The sequence below is a fragment of the Aulonocara sp. 'chitande type north' Nkhata Bay genome, linkage group LG7, assembly GCF_057382095.1.
Source record: "Aulonocara sp. 'chitande type north' Nkhata Bay isolate Kocher_YH1m ecotype deep benthic linkage group LG7, A_spYH_male_GT1.1, whole genome shotgun sequence".
In the NCBI taxonomy this organism is placed as follows: Eukaryota; Metazoa; Chordata; class Actinopteri; order Cichliformes; family Cichlidae; genus Aulonocara; species Aulonocara sp. 'chitande type north' Nkhata Bay.
The window spans coordinates 21,865,129-21,887,678 of NC_141350.1; the positions used below are offsets into that span (position 1 = coordinate 21,865,129).

The window sequence follows — 22,550 nt, forward strand, 5'->3', positions numbered from 1 at the left end:
AGCTACCACATCCATGGCGACTGCATATACGCATGCATGCACTCACACTTGAGAATGCACAAAAAATACACGCATTAGCTGCTGACCTATTTTTGTCTGTCTGCCTTGAAGGTGTGGCGGGCTGTTGCCCTGAAGGCAAAGTGACAGAGCTGCACAGGAAGCAGGTGATTGTTTAGGCTGAACAATCACTTTACCTGTCGGGCTGCGCTGTGAGTTCATTCATCTATGAGCTTCATTCATCTGTTCAGCAGATCGGAACACAAAAGCTTATGAGAGCTTTTGTATCCAAAAGTGTAGTTCCTTGTTCTCTGGCAAACAAACGCACACATCCTGCTGCCTGTGGCATCTTTGGTTCTTTCTGGTCCAGCGCTATAAGAGCCATTATTAGGGCCAGGCTTGCTTTGCTTTGATCTCCCCAAAACGCCACGGCCTCACCATTTATTACTGTGCAGAAATTATGCATGAGGAACGGTCTGTCCACGAGCATTACTCAGCCCGAGTCCCCCCCCCTTTCTTTTTTTTTTTTTTTTGGTATGACTGGAAAGTAGCAGAAGGAGGACGGAAAAAAAGGCGGTTTTAAATTAAGAGTTAAAAGAGGCCAGCATCCTTTGAGGCCATTTAATTGACTGACATTTTACATCCCAGACCTTTTATGGACACTCCTAAACAGGCCAGCTCGAAGTGAGTAATGCAGGATGATGTTAGGCCTGCCGTACACTCTGAATATCTCTGGTCTTAATGCTTGCATTTAATTTAATGGAAACTTCTCATACTGATGTCCTAGCCTAACCCGTTTCGTTCGTTTGACATTTAGGGCTCTGCAGCACAGATAAAACAAAACAACCTGAGTTCATCTGAGCACTGACTTTTTTAAAAAGAAAAAATGCGGACAACTAATGCACAAAACAGAGGGAGAGGATGGAGGATGGTATTGATTGTCGTCCTGCGGACACAAATCCCAGTACAGAACAGCAAACAGAGGTGGAAACTGGAGGATCAATGAGGTATGATGGAGCCATTAGTGACACGGTGACCCTGTAAGGGGAGACGGCGTTCTTGTAGCATTGTTTGAAAAGTGGGAATATTGATGATTGGTAATTGCGCCGTGGGCTGCAGCTGATGGTACCTCTGTGGTCAGTCTGTTGACATCTCAGACGCCCGTTTCCTCGGTTGTGTTGAGCGAGCCCGTCTGCTGGTCCGGCTCACCTTATTAAGTTCTTCTCTTTCATTTTCCACAGCTCTGCGGCGTCCAGCAGTTACTCAGCATTAGCTCCTCTGAGTGGTGCTTGGCTGACCGCACCCTGAGAGCCAAAACTGTGGGCAGATTGTCTCGCGTTCTGATGAACAAGTCCAGGGCACAAGCAGCTTTAATGCAAATAGACTTGGAAGGGGGTGTTTTCTCTGGCCTCACTCAGGCTGTGGGAGAGAAATACACACCAATCGTACCCCCGTCTTCTCCTCAAAAGTGCTTTTATTCAGCACAGCAAGCTGATATTACAGTTTTTCTCAAATGCTAAAACACATGTCACAAACGTTACCACCAGGTCCCCCAATGTCCAAACACAACACCCTTCTCTAAAGCTACATAAACACAACCACACCTTCCCACTGCAAAACTCAAACTCCCACACCAAGAGAGCAGCTCGAAGCTGTCAAAACTATAAACACTATACACAGCATTACACACTACAGCAAAACAATTGAAAACACAATGCTCAATTTGTGAGAAGGTTCTTTGTTTCATAACTGCCAATGCATATTTTAGAAACTATACAGTAACGGATCGTCGTAGATCTCTGCAGAGGATTAGGCATTTAGATTTGTGAGTTTCATATGAGTAGTATAAATCTATAGAAAATCCTGCATGTACGTACACTACTGTAACACAACTCAATGCAAAAACAGAATCTATTGCACACAACAGTAATCTTGAAAACATGAACAGGGTGTGAAGTTTTTTTATTTACGTTATTCACACCACACACACACCACAATCACTGTGCGGCATCATGTCGCTGAGCTGTTGCTCGCATCTCGTCCGTAATGATGGTGCGAGGTTGTCTTGCTCTCCCTCCTGGACCTTCTCCTCTCCCATGTTGGCCTTCTCCTCTTCCTCGTTGGTCGCTCCTCTTCCTCCTCTCATTTGAACTCCTCTTCCTCATTGGCCTGCTCCTCTTCTTCCAGGGCCAGCTCTTCTCCCTCCTCTGCATCAAATTCCTCTTCCCCTGACTCTGCCTTCATCCATTGTGTTTGTTTGGAACCTTCAGCATACTGTGCACTCTGAACTTGCTTTTACATGTGGGTACAGCATTAGCAACAAGTGTCTTCAATTTTGAGTCATTGTGTGTAGTGAATGACGCCAGGTGTGTTCCCTGTGTTCAAAGATTGGTGACTGTGGCAAGCATTTTGCATCACATGGGCTTTCATTTGAGGATATGAGCAGAGTTGTTTTGCAACATGTGTTTTAGCAAGGAAAAATGTGTTTAGATTTATGAGTACAGAGGGTTGTGTTTTGTGAATTGTGTCTTCATGTGACATGTGTTTATGGTACTGGAATATGGTGGCTACATTTAGTAAATGTGTTTAGACTACTGGTCATTTGGGTTACAGGATTGGCTTTTGTGTTTTAACATTTGAGAAAAACTGTAAAGCTTGGACCTTGGACTAATTGGTTCAAATCTGTGTTATAACTTTTTTCCCACCCTGTTTATTTGACTTTTTATTTTTCTACATTTTTACAGATGTCTTACATTTGCTAATTTACTCACTTAATCACTTGAAATTTGGACTTAAATGAGCTAAAATGTTTTTGTACAGACATTTATTTTTATTTATTCATTTATTTTGGGTATTCCCTGATTTATTTTGTTTTTGTCTTTTGTATACTGTAAAATTCAATATACATGACTTTTTTGAATAGGTCTACACTCAGTTTGGAATAATGAGACTGGATTACTGGAGGAAGGAAAATGAGGGAAGATGTAAAGGAACAAGAAAGACAGGGAAGAAGATGGAAATAGGCAAAAAGAGATGAGGAGGCCAAGGAAAAATGGCAGGAAGGATGAAAGGAGGTGGAAGCAGGAAAGGAAGAAAAGAAGGATGAAAACATGGAAAAAGCATGGAGTCAAAACATAAAGCAAGGAAGAAGGGAGTAGGCAAAGGGAAGTGAAAGAGGAAGGAAAGGAAGAGAAGGGGTGAAAGGAGGGGAGGAGTAAGAGGGTAGGGTGGAAAGCGACAAGACAGAAGGAAGGGAGAAAGGAAGGAAAGTAGGAGAAAGGGGTGAAAGGAGGGGAGGAGTAAGAGGGAAAGAGGGGAGGAATAAGAGGGAAGGATGGAATGATGCGAAAAGAGGGAAGGGAGGGAGAAGATGGGAAGGGAAAAAAAGAGAAGATGTGGAGGGCAGGTGAAGAGTTAAGTTAAGGTAGGATGAAAAGAGAGAGAGATGGGAAGGAGAGAGAGGGGAGGAAGGAAGGAAGGAGTGAAAACAAAAAAAATTTGTAAAAAGGATGGAGGCAAAAAGGAGGAGAAAGGAGTAGGCAGAGGGAAAAGGTAGGAAAAGGTGAGATTAGAGGGAATGAAGGAAAGAAGGGTGTGAATGTAGCAGCTATGAAATCACATGAGTTGTGTAACAGTTGTGCCCTCCGTTTTGACCGATGACTGTATCGTCATTGGTTTTGACAGGTTTTGTTTTTTTTAAGGTGCTAACCAGTAACGTCCTGTGAACACATTTATCCACCCGTGTTGATGTTTGAGGTCCCACATTAAATGACATAACGCACACAGACCCAAACCACTCCGACATCTGTCTGTCTCAGGCCAGTTCCTGTCAGTCATCTTTAGGGTAAACCTGAGGCAGTCGGCCTCCAGCACACTCCCCGATGGTGGAGGTCGACATTTTGTCTCTGCTCGCTGATCAATAGCGACTCGCTTGCTCATCACTTATGGAGTCATAGGCGTCTCCTGGGGGTTGGTTAGCTAGGAAGAAAGAGCGAAAGATGATACTGGCTCTTTGGCGAGCTTATCTAGCGGGTTGCAGAACACATTAAAATAAAAGATTTCCTCACATAGACTCACATTTATAATTTTGCTGGTTTACAGCTCACTCTGCTGCCTTTTGAAATAAAAAAAACAAAACAGTACTACTATTGCTGCTCTCACTGCTCTGTGTGCCAACATACACACCAGACATGCACAAAAACATCACATTGGGAAAATCGTGACGCTCAGATGCTAATTGATTTCAATTACCATGTTACCATGGCAACAGAGAATCACAGTTAATGTTTGATTGCAGTAAGAAGCGGGGTCTTCAATCAATAGAGCTCCCCATTGCGGCTCCATTAAAGTGTGTGTGTGTGTGTGTGTCATGTTTTACTAATGTTGTGGGGACCTGCATTTGTGCTCACACTATGGGGACATGTGTTCCTTATGGGGACAGAACACAAAAAATGAAAATAACTGAAAGTGAAGACGTGTTACAAAGTGAGGGTGTGGTTTGGGAAAAGAGCAGCAGCAAGAGTGCTGTGATGGGCTTTTCACGACGTTTCAAAGAGGGTGATGTTTCTGTGCTAGTAGGTATTGCTTACATTGTAGACAATGAATGTAAGTTAATGGAAGGTCCACTGAAGGCATGGATACATAACTGTGTGTGTTGTGTGCCAGGAGAAGGGCGGATGGCCTGAGATGATGTCATCCCCCAGTGGGAAATCTAAGAGTGGAGAGAGAATGGTGCTCTTAAACATACATCACACAGTATTGAAGGATCTGGTGCTGTGTAGTGTGTGCTGTGTAAAAATATATATCTATTTGACAAATGTGCATTTTGTGAAGTCACAAAATGCACATTTGTCAAATAGAAAAGCTAATTCTGCATTTTGAAAACATGCCACTGCTGACTGTGGCACCTTTATGTACAATATCTGCAGTATTTCCAATAACTTTAGATCTGTCTCGGACTTTGCTGTCATAGTATTTTGGCACCACTCCCTTTTGCCAGTTTGAAGGGTTTGCAGTCTTTCACCAGCATTTCACTGGGGTTCAGGTCCAGATTTTAACTCGGTCTGCACTGAAGTTTAATTGAATCCTTTTTGAGGTGTTCAGAAGTGGCCAGATCGCCCTGGATAAATAAAGGACCTATTTGTGCTTGGGATCATTCTCCTATTACATTGCACTTGAGCTTTAACCCATAGAGTGTTGACCAGATCTTCTGCTTAAGCTCAGTGCAGTGTAGAAGTGGCGTCTTGCACCCCCCCCCCCCCCCCCCAAACACACACACATACAGTCCACAAGCCTCAGAGTGCTTCGCTAACTGACTCGGCACTGTGTGCATCGGTTTCTGGCAGATGTTTGTGTCTGTGTGGGCTCAGTTCCTGTGAGCTCTGCTGGCCCACTGGAATTCAGGAATTCACACACACACACACACACACACACACACACACACACACACACACACACACACACACACACACACACATAGGGCGATTATTATTAAGCTTTTTTGCTTTTTTTATTTCAACCTTTAACTTTCTACGGAAAGTTGCCTGAACACATTTTTTGTTCTGCAGTAACTCTCTGCGTCACATTTGTGCTTAAAGTAAACACTAAACGGGAGGAACACGACACTCAGTGTGAGATGCCTTGTTAAAAAGTACGACACAGATCTGTGTCTAAAGGTGAAAGTTTTTCTATTTGTTCAGTTCTGCAACAGTTTAAAGTTGGGCAAAAAACCCTGGCGCCTTTCACAGAACGTTTGACGAGTCTTGCACAAATTTCAGCACATTGTAGACTTGATTAAGAAGTCAATTTCAACTGGATTTGGAACAATCTTTACTCAAATTTATCCGATCCTAACATGCATGTCTCCACACAGAAAGGCCCCGGACTGGATTATTACTAGCAGCCCACAGCGCTAACCACCAGTACAAAAGTGATTTCTTTTAAGTATAAGATTTTCATGCATGTGGTGTTTATCAGTTATTTTTTTCCACCTGCATATATACTGACACTCTTTAGCACCTCTGCAGATGCAGATTTGATGAGTTTCTGTCCAAATAAGCAGCTGTTGATACACACAGAGTGAAAAAGATGATTATTTTCCTCTATCTTCCTCAGATGTTGCAGGAATTCAAAATAGCAGCTTTGCGGTAGCAGATATAAAATCCTGACCTTTAAAATGTCAGGATTTCAGGAACTGAGAACAAGAACTGTTTGAATCTCTGGCTTCAAACAGCAGGGTTTGAAAATGATTCGTGAGCCCTAGATTATTATTTTTTGAAAACTTGTGTAGGTTGAACTTTCGATATATTCTTTTATATTTTGTTGAGGACAATAATAAGGTGTGGTCCTCATCTGAGGTGATGCTTTGGGAGTGTGTGTGTGTGTGTGGGCTAAGCTTGCTATGATACTGTAGATCAAGAGTGAGCCTGCTGAGAGTAACACTGTGCCTGCAATCCTTAAATGATCTTCAGTGACGAGTGATCCTGGCTTGGAGAGTCTGTGTGTCTGTAAGGAGGCAGAAAAGACTTGATGTGCAGTCACAGTTCAAAGTATAATTAAACCCTGTAGTTCCCATTCTTCCACTTGAGTTTTATTAGCACAGCACTCAGTTTTGGGACGGGTAAGAGTGCACCTTTTGTGTTGAAAGATTGTACGTTAAGTGTGTTTATGTGCGTTAACAGTGCAGGGGGACTACTGAGGTCTGATGTTTATTGCTGGTGTATTGGTGAGAACCGACTGTGGGAGAGGAGTGGGCGTTACTGTTTAGACCTGCAAGACTAGTTGAGCTTCTCATCTCCATTTAATATCTTGGATGTGTGCCTGCCGTTCCTGGCAGGTTTCTCAAACTTTTCTGTGATCCTGAAGACTATCCGACTCCTGTAGTGCCTTCCTTGCAGCAGCACAGTAATTTATTTGCTACACTGCTGATGTAAAATAGTTCTTATTCCAGTTCCCACACATTTGGAATTTAGTTGCAGTGTTGGGAGGAGGCTGGGTGCACACAGGCGCATGGGAGTGCAGATGTGAACGAGCAAATGTAGCTGCAGGTTCATAAACTTATATAAAAATTGGTTTATATTTGGCTGTATACAAGATGGAAGCTGTATCTGCAGGTGTGAAAATATGAAGCTAGTGCAGATGTGTTTTAAAACTGCAATCTCTCTAGTGTCCAGCAGGGGGACGATCCTTTGGCTGCAAAAAGACATTAGATGTATGTAAATCTATGAGACAAGAACTCTACTTATTACTTGAATTATGAACTTGGCAAACATTTTACTCATGATGTCGTGGTCTCAGTCATTCATTTCAACTCTTCCTAAACACAATGTGATGTTTATTTTGTTAAGTAGCGTCCCATTTAGACAAGCTAACTGATTATAACACATGTAGCACAGTCATGAACTTTTCCAGACATCACCCGACAGAGGTGTGTGTAAGAACGCAAAGGAACATTGAACATTAGCTGGTCTTTGGCCTGATGTTTGACTGTGCTGATATGTGAATAGTAGAGCTGGGAAACACCACAATATTTCTCTCAGGTTTGGCTAATATTGCGATTTTGAACATTTTGTTTTCTTTTGTTACTCTGGCTGTTACGGTAACATCTATTGCACCCTTTTTTTTTTTCAACTGCAAATTATGTCCTCAAAGTTAAACTTTAACAGTATCTACTTTATCCAAAAGGAACATATTTTTGCTGAGCCCTGAGAGGAGTTTTTTGTCTCCAAACGTAGTGGATAATTCATAAATGTGCTGGCTCCAAGTGTGCTATTGTTGTGTGCTACACAGAAATTACTTGATGTGTAAAAAATGTAACAGTGTGAGTCAAGGGTGCATCTGCATTGTAAGAAGATCTTGGTGTGCAGCGTTCTCTTTTCAGTGAGATCCGTCTCTAATTTGTCACATCTGTTTCCAAAATTCAAGATGGCTACTTTTCTACAGTACACAGTCTGTTTTAGCAACCAGCCAACACATGTCATATTACAGTAAAGTAGCAATCTAAAGTGTCCACTTAGCATCTAATAAGTGTTATTCTACCCTCTATCAGGTCAAATAACATCATATAAACTGTGGTGCACCATAATTGCTCTCAAACAAGGATGCACAGCATGTGTTATGATGGGTAACAATTTGAAAAAGAGATGAAGCTTCCAGCAGTTTTGTCTGAAATGTTGTTTTTATTTTGCCATCAGACAGACAAACAAATATGTAGACTTATATTTTGCATTTATCAAATGGATTGCACGGGGTATAATTTAGCACACAACATTTGACTTAAGAAGATTTCTAATAATCTGCCTGAAGTCAATAAAGCCTGAGGCAAACGTTAATGTTGACCATATTTCAACTCAAAAACAAATAAATGGGTTTAATATGATTCTAATGCAACAGCTAATGGATATTTGCAGCCGCACTGCACACTTGTCAACATCATTGAAGAGATGGCGCTATGGTTTTATGGGAAGTCATGGTGGATAATAACTCGGCAAACAATGTTTGAGAGTACCCGAAGTCTTTTTTTTTTTAAGGGACGCAAACAACAAACCTAGAGTGTTATTCAAGCGCATGAAGTCAAGTTATTTATTTATTTAACAAATGCAATTCCATTAATATTTACAGCTAAATATCTTTAGAATTATATTTGCTTGTACACAACAACCCGGCACCATTAGCTTTCTCTTTCCTTTAGAGCTGAAACAAGTAGTCAGTTAGTTCATCTCTATAAACAGAAGCCTGCACAATCAATAAGATAGGGATTCATTTTTGCTTTGTGAAAGTGCAAATACTGAACAGTCACAAGAAGACCTGAAGAGGAATTGCAGCTATAGTCTGAGCTTTGAGACTATAGCTCAAATATATCTTTCAGCACTGTATGGAAACGGGGTGTGGAAATCATAGGGATTAAATGCAAGTAGAAAACTGGTTTAGATGTCCGGTGGCTTCACAGGAAGCCGGAAAATCCTGGCTGTTACCTCAGAGGCTGATTCTTCAGATAAGCCGATGGATTCCTATCCGATCAGTTAGTTAATCTGTAGGTATTTTATCAACAGTTATTTTAATAGCTGATTTTTAAATTGATTCAAAAACTAATTTTGAATTTTGGATTGGTAGGCAGATTAATCCGTTTAGGAGCTTACAGGAAATCCTCCTTTTTTTCACTACTTTCTGTCAGTCTCCTTCTCTTTAATTATCTATTTAGGAGCCCTGTTTTAAAACATCTGCAGTTTTACTCCACATGCGTATCCGTGACCCTGGGCTGAACCTATCCGGCAAGTCAGATGACTTCCACGCTCTCATTAAAACATCTTCTACTCTTTCAGTCTCTCTACTTTTAAACTACAAGCTCATTTCTCCACCATGTCAGCTTACGTCCTTATCTCAACACGCTGTCAGCACTTCAGATTCAACCATGTCAAAACAAGACGTAACAGATGTTCAGCCCCGTCCTGTGCTTCGCCTTCCTTCCACCACTTTTGCTTTCTATCATCTCATCTCCTCCCTTCTCTTCCATACCCGACTTGTATCAATTTCCAGCTTCATCCATCATCCTCGTTAATTCTGTCAGCAATAGTTAGAGTAGATGTTGAACATACAGTTAAGGTCATGTCCAGCTATATTATTAAAGGCTTTTGTTTTCTAAAAGTCATCCAGTTCCTCCCCGAATGATCTCACCGCGTGCAGCTGTTCGAGGAAATGTCAGAAACGATTTTTCCATCTCCCCCCAAAAAATGTTGGCAGCGAGGTCGCAGCTCTACCATGTGTGATTTGTGACCATGACTAGTTACTTTGACCTTTGCACCATCCACCAGTCTCTACCTCCTTCTGGCCAGGAGCGTCCAGTGTAACCTGCATGAACTCTCTGCAAGGCTAAATGCTGAAATGCAGGCGAACAGGTTCATTTTCTGCTCTGGAGACTTGCAGTCCGCTGACTCGGGCAAAGGTTTAAAGGGAAGCCAGTGGTATTAGCTTTCGAGGCAGCAAAGCAACACATATATATATTTGTGGGGCGGGGACGTCATTACCCGAAGTAGGGATTTGGATTGCCCTTTAAACTCCTAATCCACAATATCCTTTTATTTTGGTGACATCTGCAGTGTTTTTCAAACGGTATTTCCCAGCGACCACACGTCGAGAGCTGAGTTGTAGTTTTGCTCTGTTTAGGCGGCGACGTTTTCTTCTGCTGATTCCAGACAAACTGATTTTCCTTCAGGAAGCCACCTGCCAGACATCAAAGGAGAGCTGCACACTTTGTTGCTCTGGGTTCACTGAAGATTTGATTTGATTTCAGTGTATTTAATTCCCTCTTCACTCTCTGCTATAGCGTTGTTTGATGTGCAAGAATGTATCGTGCAATTTGCCAATATGGAGAAATGTGGAAAGATTCTTCAGTCTCCCCCAGGCTCCTGCGTCTCCTTGTCATCCATTCTCATTGGGAAATATGCATGCTTTTTGCCCTCAGTGGCTCATTTTTGGCCTGTGACAGGAAGACATGCCGACAGCAGTCATAAGTTGCTGCTTTCCAGTTTAATGACTCTCTGAGTTGGACTGGCAGCTGAGCTCAGCAAGCTGCAGAGAGCTGATGAAGACGAAGCAACTGGAGAACTGAATGAAGGCCACAGCAGCTGGGCTCAGCAGCAGCTTTACAGCAATGTGCAAGACTGTGCTTCATCTCATTGTGAATCAAACCTCTTCGTTATGCTGATAGAGTAGGCACACACTAGTCTGCTCAGTAGTTATCCAGTAAATTAAGATGTCAGACTTCTTTTTTAATGCTGTGAGCGGTGGAGATTAGAGAGAAAGTGTGAAAGACACATCTGAAGGTTCCTTGGAGTATATGGCTGCCTGCTTCACCAGGCGAGCTAAACTGGCACATCTGCATATGTTTTTAAATGGCACTTTATATGAAATTAAATCAGTCTGGACTTGGCATCAGTAAGGATGTGCAGCAGTGACGATTCTATAGTCTTTTGGGCCTCAGGCAAAAATTCACCATTGAGCCCTTATAAGATGCTTCTAAAAATTAAATGCTAATAACATTCAATTAAAAAGCTCTCATGTTATAGAAGTAGAATTCCTCAAAATCCATTCCCTATTCAGTGTTCACTACTTCCTTTTCCACGTGTCATTACGTCACATTTATGTGTGGCTGCATGTGTCCCGCAGTGTCTGTCCAGAGGGGGGAACTAAGGTGGGATGAACAAGATGTAGCTTCTATTGTGTCTCCACATAAATGGAGGCATGCATCCACTTACTCAAAGGAAAAATAAATGTTACCATTTATGAGGTTATCCTTTGCAGAAACCTTAATAACCAACTAGTTTGTGATGAATAAATAACACATCAGACTAAAACAATCAGCTGCCCCTCCAAGTGAGAGTCTCAATCCACGGCTGTAAACTCAAACTCCAGCTCTTGTTTTATTACAGCGCAGTGACACGTGTGCCAGTTCTCCACCTGCTCCAGGTTCATTTAGCTGACAGTGTATGTCCAACCACAGAGGAGGGAATCACTGGAGAGACATTGGAATTAAATTGACCTGAACGGTGAACTTGCTGGTAAGGAAACGTGTCATGTGACGAGCCGGGGCTACCTTCTGAACTGAGACGGAGCCTTTAAAGTGACAGCAAAGGGGTTGGTGTCGCTCTCTTGGAGGACATAAAAATGCCAAAATGAGGTTCTAAATCTGGGTGGCCCATCCAAGTAAACTGTGTGTGTGTGGGCAGGAGGGGCTATAGTGAGGAACAGTGTAATTGCATCAACATCCATAAATCAAGCCTTGGATTGCATTTTTGCCATTATTACTCACATCGTTGTGACCACAGTGTCAGGGAACTTTAGTGTTTGTTTGTATATTTGTGTAAAAACACCAGAAATTCCCAAAAGGAAACCAGCACAGCGTACACGCACCGTGATGAATACTGACTCTATTTGCATTTCTGCATAATAGACTTGAAACTTTGACCTTCTACCTATTTGAGCAGCTCATTAGTGTCCCAGCGAGTGATTGCGTCAGTTATCTTAAGTCCCAGGCTCTCTGTCATCTCTGCCTGTCTCTCAGCTCTGCCTCCTCTGCCTTTGCCCTGTCTTTCATCCCTCACAGCTCACTTCTTTGTGTCTTACAGACACTCGGCTGTCTGTTTCCTCCCTGTTTGTCTGTGGGCTGCTGCAGACTCCTGTAGGTGTTCAAGATTACTCCAGACAAGCAAGAGGGAGAGGAAGGCCTGTCTGGAGCGCTCAAAGGGCGAGTGGCTGGCTCATCCTCTCCTCTCCTGTCTTTATCTTTCTGTGTTTATCGGCCACATACTGTACACATAGCTCAAAGGACAACTAAAGGAAGCTGTGTTGCTAACAGCCGCCCTGACAGACGTTTGACTTTGGCTGTCTGGTGCGTATTTGTTGTATCGTAGAAAAAATGGAGAAGGCATGAGAGAGATGTAGCAGATTAGAAAATTCAACCAAAAAAGAGAAAGTAAAGAATGAAGGAAACATTGAGGTGAACTGGCTCCAGAAAAGAAAAGAATAGTTAGTTAAATTAACCTTGAAGTATTTCAGTGGCTCCATCAAACGGATGCAGTCTGAACACTGTCGAGATTTCTGGCACAACTTCACCTACTTCTCAAGCGATAAAGTCCAAACTAACAACACATGTAGTGTACAGAACAACTTCAGAGTTTGACAGTAAAGCTGTTCCATATATTATAAGTAATGCTGGAGCTTTGATTGCCCAAGGAAAAAGCAGTTACACATTTAAGCAGAGAGGTAAATATAAACCGTTACCATCAGTTAAAAATCAGGTAAAAAATGCTGTATATAAAGAGTTATATTAATCTAGTGCAGCACAGAAGTGCTATAGTCTGTTTCTGATCGTGTCCCAGACACAATATACAGTATTGTTGTTTGTGCAATTGAATTTAAAAGCGGTTTGTCTCCCAAAATCATTAATCGATGGAAGAGCACTTTAAATTTTCAAGTGTGACATTTGAAGTTTGTGTGTGTGAAAGATTGAGAGGGAGAATGGAGTCCTGTGTCCACTATCAACAGGGAAGTGGTGAATTGCACCATTGTGCTCTCATTACAGCCACTTTTGTGTGGAAGGTGGCAGCTGTTAATCTTGGCACACAGCTACAGTACTTGGATTATCACACACACGCACACACACACACACACACACACACACACACACACACACACAGAGTGTATGTGGCTCTGATAAGCTGTGGCCAGTAGCCTTTAAATTCATGCAGCAGCTACTGTTCCTCATTGTTTTGAATAACTATCAGCCCACTATCAGTTCTCGACTCTCCCTTAGCATCGGGCTCTTGCTCTTCTTTTGTGGCGGCTCTCATAGTGGTTCCCTTTACGATACGAAACAGAAAGCCCATTGAGTCGGACTACTGTGTCGCCCTGACTCTGATGACCCTGTTGTGACTCAATGTACTTGGAAGTGTTTGACGCTGTGAGGGCATGAACTGATGTCTGAAACCAAAAATGTCTTAACCGCCTCCATCTTTCTCTCTCTCCCTCCTCTAGTTGGGATGTCCTGAGTCAGTCCCTTGGTCCCTGAGAGCAGCTTGCTGATGGGACCTGCTGCGCCGCCATGAGCCTACAAGATGGCGGCTGCAGCTACACCGGCAGCGCCAATATGGCCACCATTAGTGGCAGCATGCGGCGGCGCCTGGAGGACCAGGAGTTCACCCTGCGCGTCTATCCGGGCTCCCTGGCTGAGGGCACCATCTACTGCCCCGTCACCGCCCGCAAGAACACCACTGCTGCTGAAGCCATCGAGTGCCTCATCGAACGGTTACACCTGGACCGTACCAAATGCTACGTGTTGGCCGAGGTGAAGGAGTTCGGTGGGGAAGAGTGGATCCTCAATCCCAGCGACTGCCCGGTTCAGCGGATGATGCTGTGGCCAAGAACCGCCCTGGAAAACCGTAGTGGCTTGTGCAGTGGCGAGGATTATCGCTTCCTCCTGCGGGAGAAAAACCTGGATGGATCTATTCATTACGGGGGCAGCCTGCAAATGTGGCTGCGGGTGACTGAGGAACGAAGGCGCATGGTCGAACGGGGTTTCCTCCCCCAGCCTGCAGGGAGCGACCCACCTTGTGACCTGTGTGCTCTCCCGGAGCTAACGGAGCGCGCCCTTTTGGAGAGCCTCCGTGCACGCTTCCGCCAGGAGAAGATCTACACTTATGTTGGGAGTATTCTTATCGTGATTAACCCCTTCCAGTTCCTGCCAATCTATAATCCCAAATATGTCAAAATGTACGACAACCACACGCTGGGGAAGCTGGAGCCCCACATTTATGCTGTGGCAGATGTGGCGTATCATGCCATGTTGCAGCGGCGGAAGAACCAGTGCATAGTGATTTCTGGTGAAAGTGGATCTGGGAAGACCCAAAGCACCAACTTCCTCATCCATCACCTGACAGCTCTCAGCCAGAAGGGCTTTGCCAGTGGGGTGGAGCAGATCATCCTGGGAGCGGGGCCTGTGTTAGAGGTAAGGAACTAAATTAGAAACTAAACTGCGGTTAGCATTTTGCCTTGTGACCAATGGAGGACACATGGGTGTATTTTTAAAATGAACAGTGGCGTTTTTGTGATACCTGACTGTCTGATTTCATTTAAAAGGCACAAAACTTAGTCTAGCAGTCATCTTCCACTGCACAAACTTTACTAAAAAAAGGTAAACAGCATAAAAGATGGATGTAGCTACCATGATGTCATACATAACTTAGCTAAGTCCTGTTTTGAAGCTTTGAGTTAACCAGTGAAACCACACTAGCTGAGGACTTGTCAATCAGAAGTCATTAGCCAATGAGCATACTATGGATAATCCTCATTTCTCAAATTGGAACATGCAAAATTTGCAAAATTTTGAATATAGTATTTTGGGTCATACTGATTCTATTCAGTATGTCTCTAAAATAAGTGACTGATTCCACTCATCAGGTGGACTTTCAGCTGCCTCTGCAGCGAGTCCCTGCTTTTCCGACTTTACTGTTGGAATGCACTAACTGAGTGAAGTCACTCTAAGTTCCGATATTGGACTTCTGAAATAACTGGAATGCCCCATAAGTCTAAGATGAGTATCTGACGACATGTAAAGTCTGATTTGAAGAGGATTGCTACTCTTTTTGATGACATTTGGTACCACAGCCCTTTGCAGCTTGGCAAATGTTGTGCTCGCTAATAACGTCTGTCTCATTACATGGTTGACTCTGATTGGTTGGTTTGTAGAGTTGTCTGAATCGTGTCGCAGGGTGTGTTTTGTGACCAAGGCTGCAAATCACCCACTGATCCATAGATCTAGACATTCTCTCTGTCTAGATCCCATTTGGGTTTAAGCTTTACTGCATTTACTACGTTTTTTGTCACTATTGTCAACTTCGTGTAAAGCTGTGCAGTTCATTTGGGCATCGAGACTAGAAAGGTTTGATAGTTAGAGCAAGACTCAGACCCAAAATGCTTCAGAAAACATCATAAATGTTCAAGCTGACTTGTTTTCAAGATGAATATGGTTCATATGTTGTTCATTAAGACGCCCTGTGTGTAGAAAGGAAGTGACCAAAATAAAAAGGCCAACGGAATCTGTAGAGAAGTCAGTGGGAATTTTTTTCCCCCCTCTGGTGATGGAATGTCAGCTCATGAGACCAGGCATGAAATGGATTATAGAAATGTCCCTCTGAAGCTGGAATCCCTTAACAGGCAGGAAACCTATATTTAGCAACAGCTTTACCACATATGACTCCTTATACTTAATATTTATTGTGTGACCTAGATATGTTGTTTTTCTGCAGTGTCCAATCTCTGCATTGACAGGAGAACGGGGGGAAAAATAATGGAATGCTGCCTAATCTGCTGTGGATTATAAATCAATAATGGATTATGGATTATGGAATTTCATTGGGAATTCCATGTTTGGTCTGTTCAAGGGCAGCATGTTCTCTTCAGCCTAAACATGACTCTGTGTGGGATATGTGCCCACCCGTAGTTTGTTGTTTGCTGGCAGCCATTTTGTTCCTCAGCTCACAGCTTCCTGTCAGGATGTATGGGGATGTCATGTCAATATGCAGCTGTGCATGTTGACACCACATGCATCCCACGTGCAAGTCTGTACAGTAAAATAAATCTGCTGTACACTCAGTCAGAAATACGGTTTGTCAGCTGGAAATCATGAATCACCTTTAAAGACCCCCACGCTGCCTCTGGGGAAAGAAACCTGTTACTGCAGCTGGTTTGGGGAAAATAAAGGTTTCTGGTATGTGTGAGACGCTCATTCTTGTTCCAAATTTCAGAAAAAAATCTTTGGAGAAACACAGTTTTCATGTACCTTACATGGCTGAGAGGTTTTTGTGCACCAACAGAATGAAGGTTATGTTACACGTGTCAGAAATGCTTTTTTCTTTTTTAGCCACATAGCTGTGGTTCAACACACAACTGCTTTGATCTGCAGGCTCACTGAATACCTGTCAGAGCTCAGTTGCCGGGGGCGACATCACCACAAAAACTGACATGCTCTTTTTGTTTAATAATAACACAGATAGAGGAACATTACAGTACTCTCTGAGGAAGTAGATACTATTTGGCTGCATATGTGCTTTATTATGGAGGCTGTGACTGTGTCCCATGTAATTACTTCCCTATCAATCACCTGTCTGACTGTGGTGTGTCAAAAAAGGTGCGCACTAGGAATGTTTAAAGATTAAAGATTTTACACTAATACACTTTTTTGGCTTAAATACTTCTAAATACTGTCGGTGCTTCTGTCTGAACAGCAAGCATGAGTTTTACTGTTGCTACATTATGTTGCTCATAACTCATCTGAGTAAAAGATTAGGTTGAAACAGGTATGAATAGATGCTAAATGTTCATTTTAAATTGTCCTCAGTCCAATCATTGCAACATTTTAAAGATCACATGATATAAAGTAAAATGCTAGCTACCAGAGCTGTCAGCATTTTAGTGTGAACCTACACCTTTACAGTAAAATACTGTAACAACTTTTAACATTCATCCAAGTCAGAGGGTCTGAAACCTATCCTAGTTGTGATAGGCTGAGGCGCCGGTTACACCCTGGACACGTCGCCAGTCTTAAACATATTTAAATAAAGGACGTTGGTAAAATGGTAAAAATATGGTAAAACCCCGGCATCTTTGATCACCAGTAATCAGTCATTTATTTCTGGTATCTTTTTCTTGTCGATGGATTTCAAACGGTAGAAAACAAAAACTCATCAACAGAGGGGCCAGCATCTAAAAACTGTTAAATACCAGCAGCTGTAGTTTGTTGTGTTACCAACAAGATGGCATAAAGATCGTTTTTCTGTCACTTTCAGAACACACAAATTCATGTGGCTATCTAATTTCTTTAATCTGACAGACTCTTGTAAACTGGCGAAATGTCAGATTAAACCAGCCGGATTATGATTAGTGAGCATTTTAGAGATGCTAGTAGGTGGATTTTGTCAGCTAATTTGATGAGCTGCCACTCGTCATCCTCAATATGAGCTCACAGCATTTACATTGGTAGAAGGCCAAAAGACACATAACAGTAACAGGAAAAATAAGAAGAAAAATGTTGAATTTCTCGAGGGGTCACTATAGCTAAACAATGAAAGAGAAGCATGCAGTGTCATTACATGTAAAAAAAGAAACTATGCACTTCATGTAGTGTAAAAGATGAATCGGTAGCAGTTATGTGTCACATGGCATTAAACCAGCGTGCAAAGAATAGCTTTTAATGTGTTTAAAATGAGAAAGCAGGAAAACATCGAGTGTTTTCTCCTTTCAATGGGAAGATCGGCGCCTCCCCAATATAAGGAGAAGCAGATTTCTGGGGTAAAAAGTTTACCAGCAGGCAGGGCACAAGAGTGCTTTGGTTCCATTCTTTGGTTTCCACAAGTTGTAATGGCAATTACAGAACCATTTGCTTCGGTCAGATGCTGCTGCTGCACTGAGGCTTTGTGGTGGTTTGAATGTGCCCCTGAGGCAGAGTCAGGCTGAAAATATGAGGTCAGAGAAGCTTATTAGATTGATTTCAAATGCATGCCGGTCCAGATGAACTATTAAAATTCTAGCCACTCTGTTTGGTTCTCAGTAGTTTTATCTCCCTTTTGTTGAACGTCTTCCCTCTTCATGCCTGTAAATTGGATACTGTCTAATACAGTGCATAACTTTTCTAATAAATTACTGCCAGAGCTCAGTCAAAGCTGCCTGTTGTATAGACTGAAAAAATGCTTTGGGACCAATCTGTGACTTTAGCCCAAATAAATCAAATTAATGTGTATTTACCACCCAGCTTCCACATCTACGCATCACATGTTCTGACAGATACATTTACTGACCAGTTAAGTGTTATCCCCACATGCTGGCTGCTGAAGTGCTGACTTCACAATCAGAGCTTGACTAATGGGGGATTTTTAAAGGCTGATGTAATGATGATAACAGGAAGGACAAAAAAGTGATAACCATTAAGGCAATTTTGTGATATCATTATGGAGGAAACAGAGCTGCATTCAAACAGTTTTCAGCTTTTACAGAATTTTTTTATTTTTTGTCTAATGTGTTCGTAATATCAGCTCACAATTTACAGATAGAGCTGGGCGATAGAACGATAACGATATGTATCGCGATATAACTTTTACTCGATAGAGAAATTAAGCTATCGGGATAGACCTCGCCGCTCTTGTCCTCTTAAAAAAAAAAAAAGGTCAGCCAATCCAAATTAGGTAGCGCAGAGCCGAACCAATCACAGCCGCAGCGTCACGTCGCGTGACTTGTTACGTACAGCACAAGTGCTAAGCCGCACGTGTGTTTGTTTGGGAAGCAGCCAGCGCGTAATGGAGGAAATGAGTGTGCCGACTAGAAAAATCAACCGAGCGTGACCGAAGAGAAAACAGATGATGGTTCCAATGCCGGAGAGATTGTCGAACAGAAGAGCCAAAGAAGTTCCGTAGTGTGAAGGTATTTCGGCTATTTCAAGTCTGACAAAAAACAGAGTAGCGTGCACTGTAAATTGTGCCGAAAGCAAGTCTGGAAATACAATAAACTGGTGCATGCGTCACCAGTTTATTGTGACTGGTGAAATGAATTTCTACAACACTGTTACTGTTAATTCTACTCTCTGCAGTGTTTAAATGCTTACATATACACACAGTTACTGTCCGTCCACACATACGACTCGGTTCTGCTTCTATGCCCCAGCTTTGTTTACTTTTTCCCACCGAGGCTTCTAGACTTCTGATTGGCCAACATTTCTGCACGGTTAGGAATCTAGCGCCACCTGCTGCTTTGGCATGTTCATAGCAGCGTTTTCCTTCATTTCTGCCTTTATGTGTGGACGGGATTATTTTTTAAAACGAAAACGGAAAATCTCCGTTTTCAAAAATACCCGTGTACGTGTGGACGTAGCCTCAGTCTCTGACTGGAAGCGCTAATTCGTCATTCGGCTTTTGTCAGACTAAAGTAACTGTTAAAACTGTTTGAAAAGCTAAGCTATACAACAAGGAGAGATTGAGAATTTCCTTTTAGTTCTCAGTTTATTTGATATTGACAAAAGTTAGTCAGTTTTGTCTGTTCTTCTGTAAAACAAACTAAGATTTATTTTTAGAATTAATATTTTGTTTCTAAGTGGAATTGACAATTTAGTAGTCTGTTTCGTTTGTTCTATTTTGAAACTTAAACGCTTTAGCGGCTGCCTTTTGTGTAGTTTGCAATATTTGCCTTTATTTATCTGAAAAAGTCTCATGTTCCTTAAGTACATCTACCCTGTTGAACTTATTATGGGAAATAAATATTTAAATAAAAACAAGCTGCTGATTATTTCACATTTTACTTGTGAGCAACAGCACATTTAAATCTTACAAATATAGTTATTTGGCTTATATCGTGATAGATATCGTTATCGCCTGAAATGAAAAAAACATATCGTGATATGAAAAAATCTCATATCACCCAGCTCTATTTACAGATAAAACAAACTGATGTGTAAATCTGTTACTGTTTGTTAAATGTTTTCTTCCTGGATTAAAAGCAAAGCCCATGCAGATGTTTCTTAAAATTTATTCTTTCCAGCATTTGCCAGCAGGGGGCGACTGCTCTGGTTTCAAAAAGAAGTCCGATTGCGAAAAAAAATCTGTGTGAAAGCTGATTTCAGCTCCTTTGATCTGTGACTTCAGTAAACACTGTACTAATAAACTTATGGTTTCAGTTAATGGTTTAAAGTTTTATTTAATACAACATCTTACTCATGTTGCGGTCCCCTTTAGAGTGAAAAATTAAAATAAGGGGGCGCTAGTGAGCCGACATTGGAGTAAGACGTGTTGGACTGGGCTCCCACTTGGCTAGTTTATATTTTAACAATTCCAAGCACCTTTGAAAAGCTTATTTAAACCAACTGTCACTCCCCATTACACCTGTGACCGAAGAAGGAAAAAAATCAAAACAAAACAAAAAAGCATAAACAGTTAGGGAGTGAGATTTAATTACCAGTAATATAAATAATATCTTAACTAAGATTAACGAGTCAAAATCTGGCCTGCGTGTTATTATATAGTTCATCCATTTCTTCCAACGTGATACACACAGGTCCCTCTTTTATTTCACATCCACTGTCATTTTCTCCATCCTGTAAATATCCACTGTGACCTCCATCCACATGTTCATAGTTGGGCTCTCACATGAAAGCCATTTTTTTATGAGGGCTTTTTTGCCTGCCACCAATAAAATATTAAACAAATATTTATCGTTCTTTGTCCATCATTCTGGGATGAGTCCAAAAAATAAAGTTTTTCTTTCTAAAGGCAAATATCTTCCAAATATCCCTTGTATTGCTACATGTGTTCCCTTCCAATAAGCTTTAATAGCATCACAGTCCCAGAAAATATGATAACGATTTGCATTCGTGTTTCCACAATTTCTCCAGCAAACGGGAGGGTTACTGTCATAGTGAGATTTTTGGTAAGGTGCAATAAAATATCTTATCAGGCTTTTCCAATAACAATATGGATAATATGTCCATATTATCCATATTGTTGTCCACTCTTCCTCCGTTATATCTATTGCTCCCTCCATTTCCCATTTAGTTTTAATATATAGGGTCGAGTGTGATTTCATGTTTATTAACCCTTTATACAGGCCTGAGATGATGCCTCTATCTTTAGTTGCGCTGTATGCCCTTTTAAATAAGTGTAACAGCAGTTTGCTTAATTCAGACTTAGATTTTACCTTTTTGCTGACAAAATGCCGCATCTGTAGGTATCTTTAAAAATCCTGTGTTTCTAATGAATATTTTTCTTTAACCTTTTCAAAACGAAGAAGTCTACATTCCTCCATTAGCATGCGCAAAGTCACCAATCCTTTATGCTCTTTTATTATTATTTCCCAAACTAAAAGTCAGCTTGATCCATTTAAATAGTGTTTATTAAATCTTGCGGGCTACTGTCTGCTATAATAGCTTGTAAGGGAATGGAGGTCAGACCCTCCTCAATGCCTTTCCACTGAGCATCATATGAAGGATTACACCAGCATATCATAGGCCTTAATTGTGCTGCCCAATAATAATCCTTGAGAGAAGGAAGGCCCCATCCCCCTTTTCCTTTATCCAGTTGTAAGGTTTTAAATCAAATTCGGAGTCTTTTACCTTGCTATGTATCTTGACAACATTTTATCCCATTCATTAAATTGTTTCTGGCTTATTTCCATTGGCAATGTTTGAAATAAATATAATAATTTGGCAGTATATTCATTTTAATCGAATCTATTCTCAAATATAAACTTAGAAACTGCGAGATCCTTAGGTGTTATAACTCCCAAATATTTTTACTCTGTTTGCCATGCTAAATGATACTTATTTTTAATTTCTTCTGATGGATTATAATTGTATTTAAGCAGTTGTATTTTACTCATCATAACTCGATAATCGACCAAAGTATTCAAATGATTGCATTAATTTAGGTAGAGAGTTTGCTGGTTGACACCAAAATATTAAAATTAGTGCTGTCAGCGTTAATCTTGGTAAAATGATGTTAACGCCATAACCGCATTAACCGCTTGTATGTTTGATTTGTTGTTTGTAACGGTACTTTTATTAAATCTCTTTCAATAAAAGACCTTGATTAAAAAAAATCCAAATGAAGTAGGGTATGTCACACGGTGGGACTACCTTGGGTTGGTAATCTTTACTATCCAAAGAGCTGTTTTTGAGGAAATGTACAACTTTTTTCTTTTTTGGAGTTGAAGTACACAGTTAGAGGAACTTAAGCCTAGACATTTAAGTGTATACATCCATGCTTACCACCAACACTAAGGTTCAGCAAAATTAAGAGGTAGAGCAGACAGAAGCTGTGATACTTTTTCAGCTTTGTTTTTTTTCTCCCAAATTTGGTGTCTAGGTTAAATTTTTCATTTCAGTTTCCAAATTGTTGAATGTAGAATCAGTGGAAACATGCAAAAGAGCCATATGAAGCTAGAAGATCCTACCTCAACTGATTTTTGGACAGCACAAAAAACGTGACTTTGCTGACCAGAGGCTCACATCACTGTGGCTTCAT

At 41.4% G+C, this 22,550-nt stretch overlaps 1 protein-coding gene across 8 annotated transcripts in view; it reads left to right on the forward strand.

The window, feature by feature from the left end:
• The window catches only part of LOC147325092 (unconventional myosin-IXAb-like), a 158,568-nt gene that overhangs the window by 26,653 nt on the left and 109,365 nt on the right, over window positions 1-22,550 (forward strand). For all 8 annotated transcript variants that reach the window (XM_086299383.1, XM_086299384.1, XM_086299386.1 and 5 more), the window contains exon 2: window positions 13,528-14,497. In XM_086299383.1, coding sequence (XP_086155509.1) covers window positions 13,595-14,497 — 903 coding nt within the window. In that variant the 5' untranslated portion in view covers window positions 13,528-13,594. The remainder of the gene's footprint in view (window positions 1-13,527; window positions 14,498-22,550) is intronic.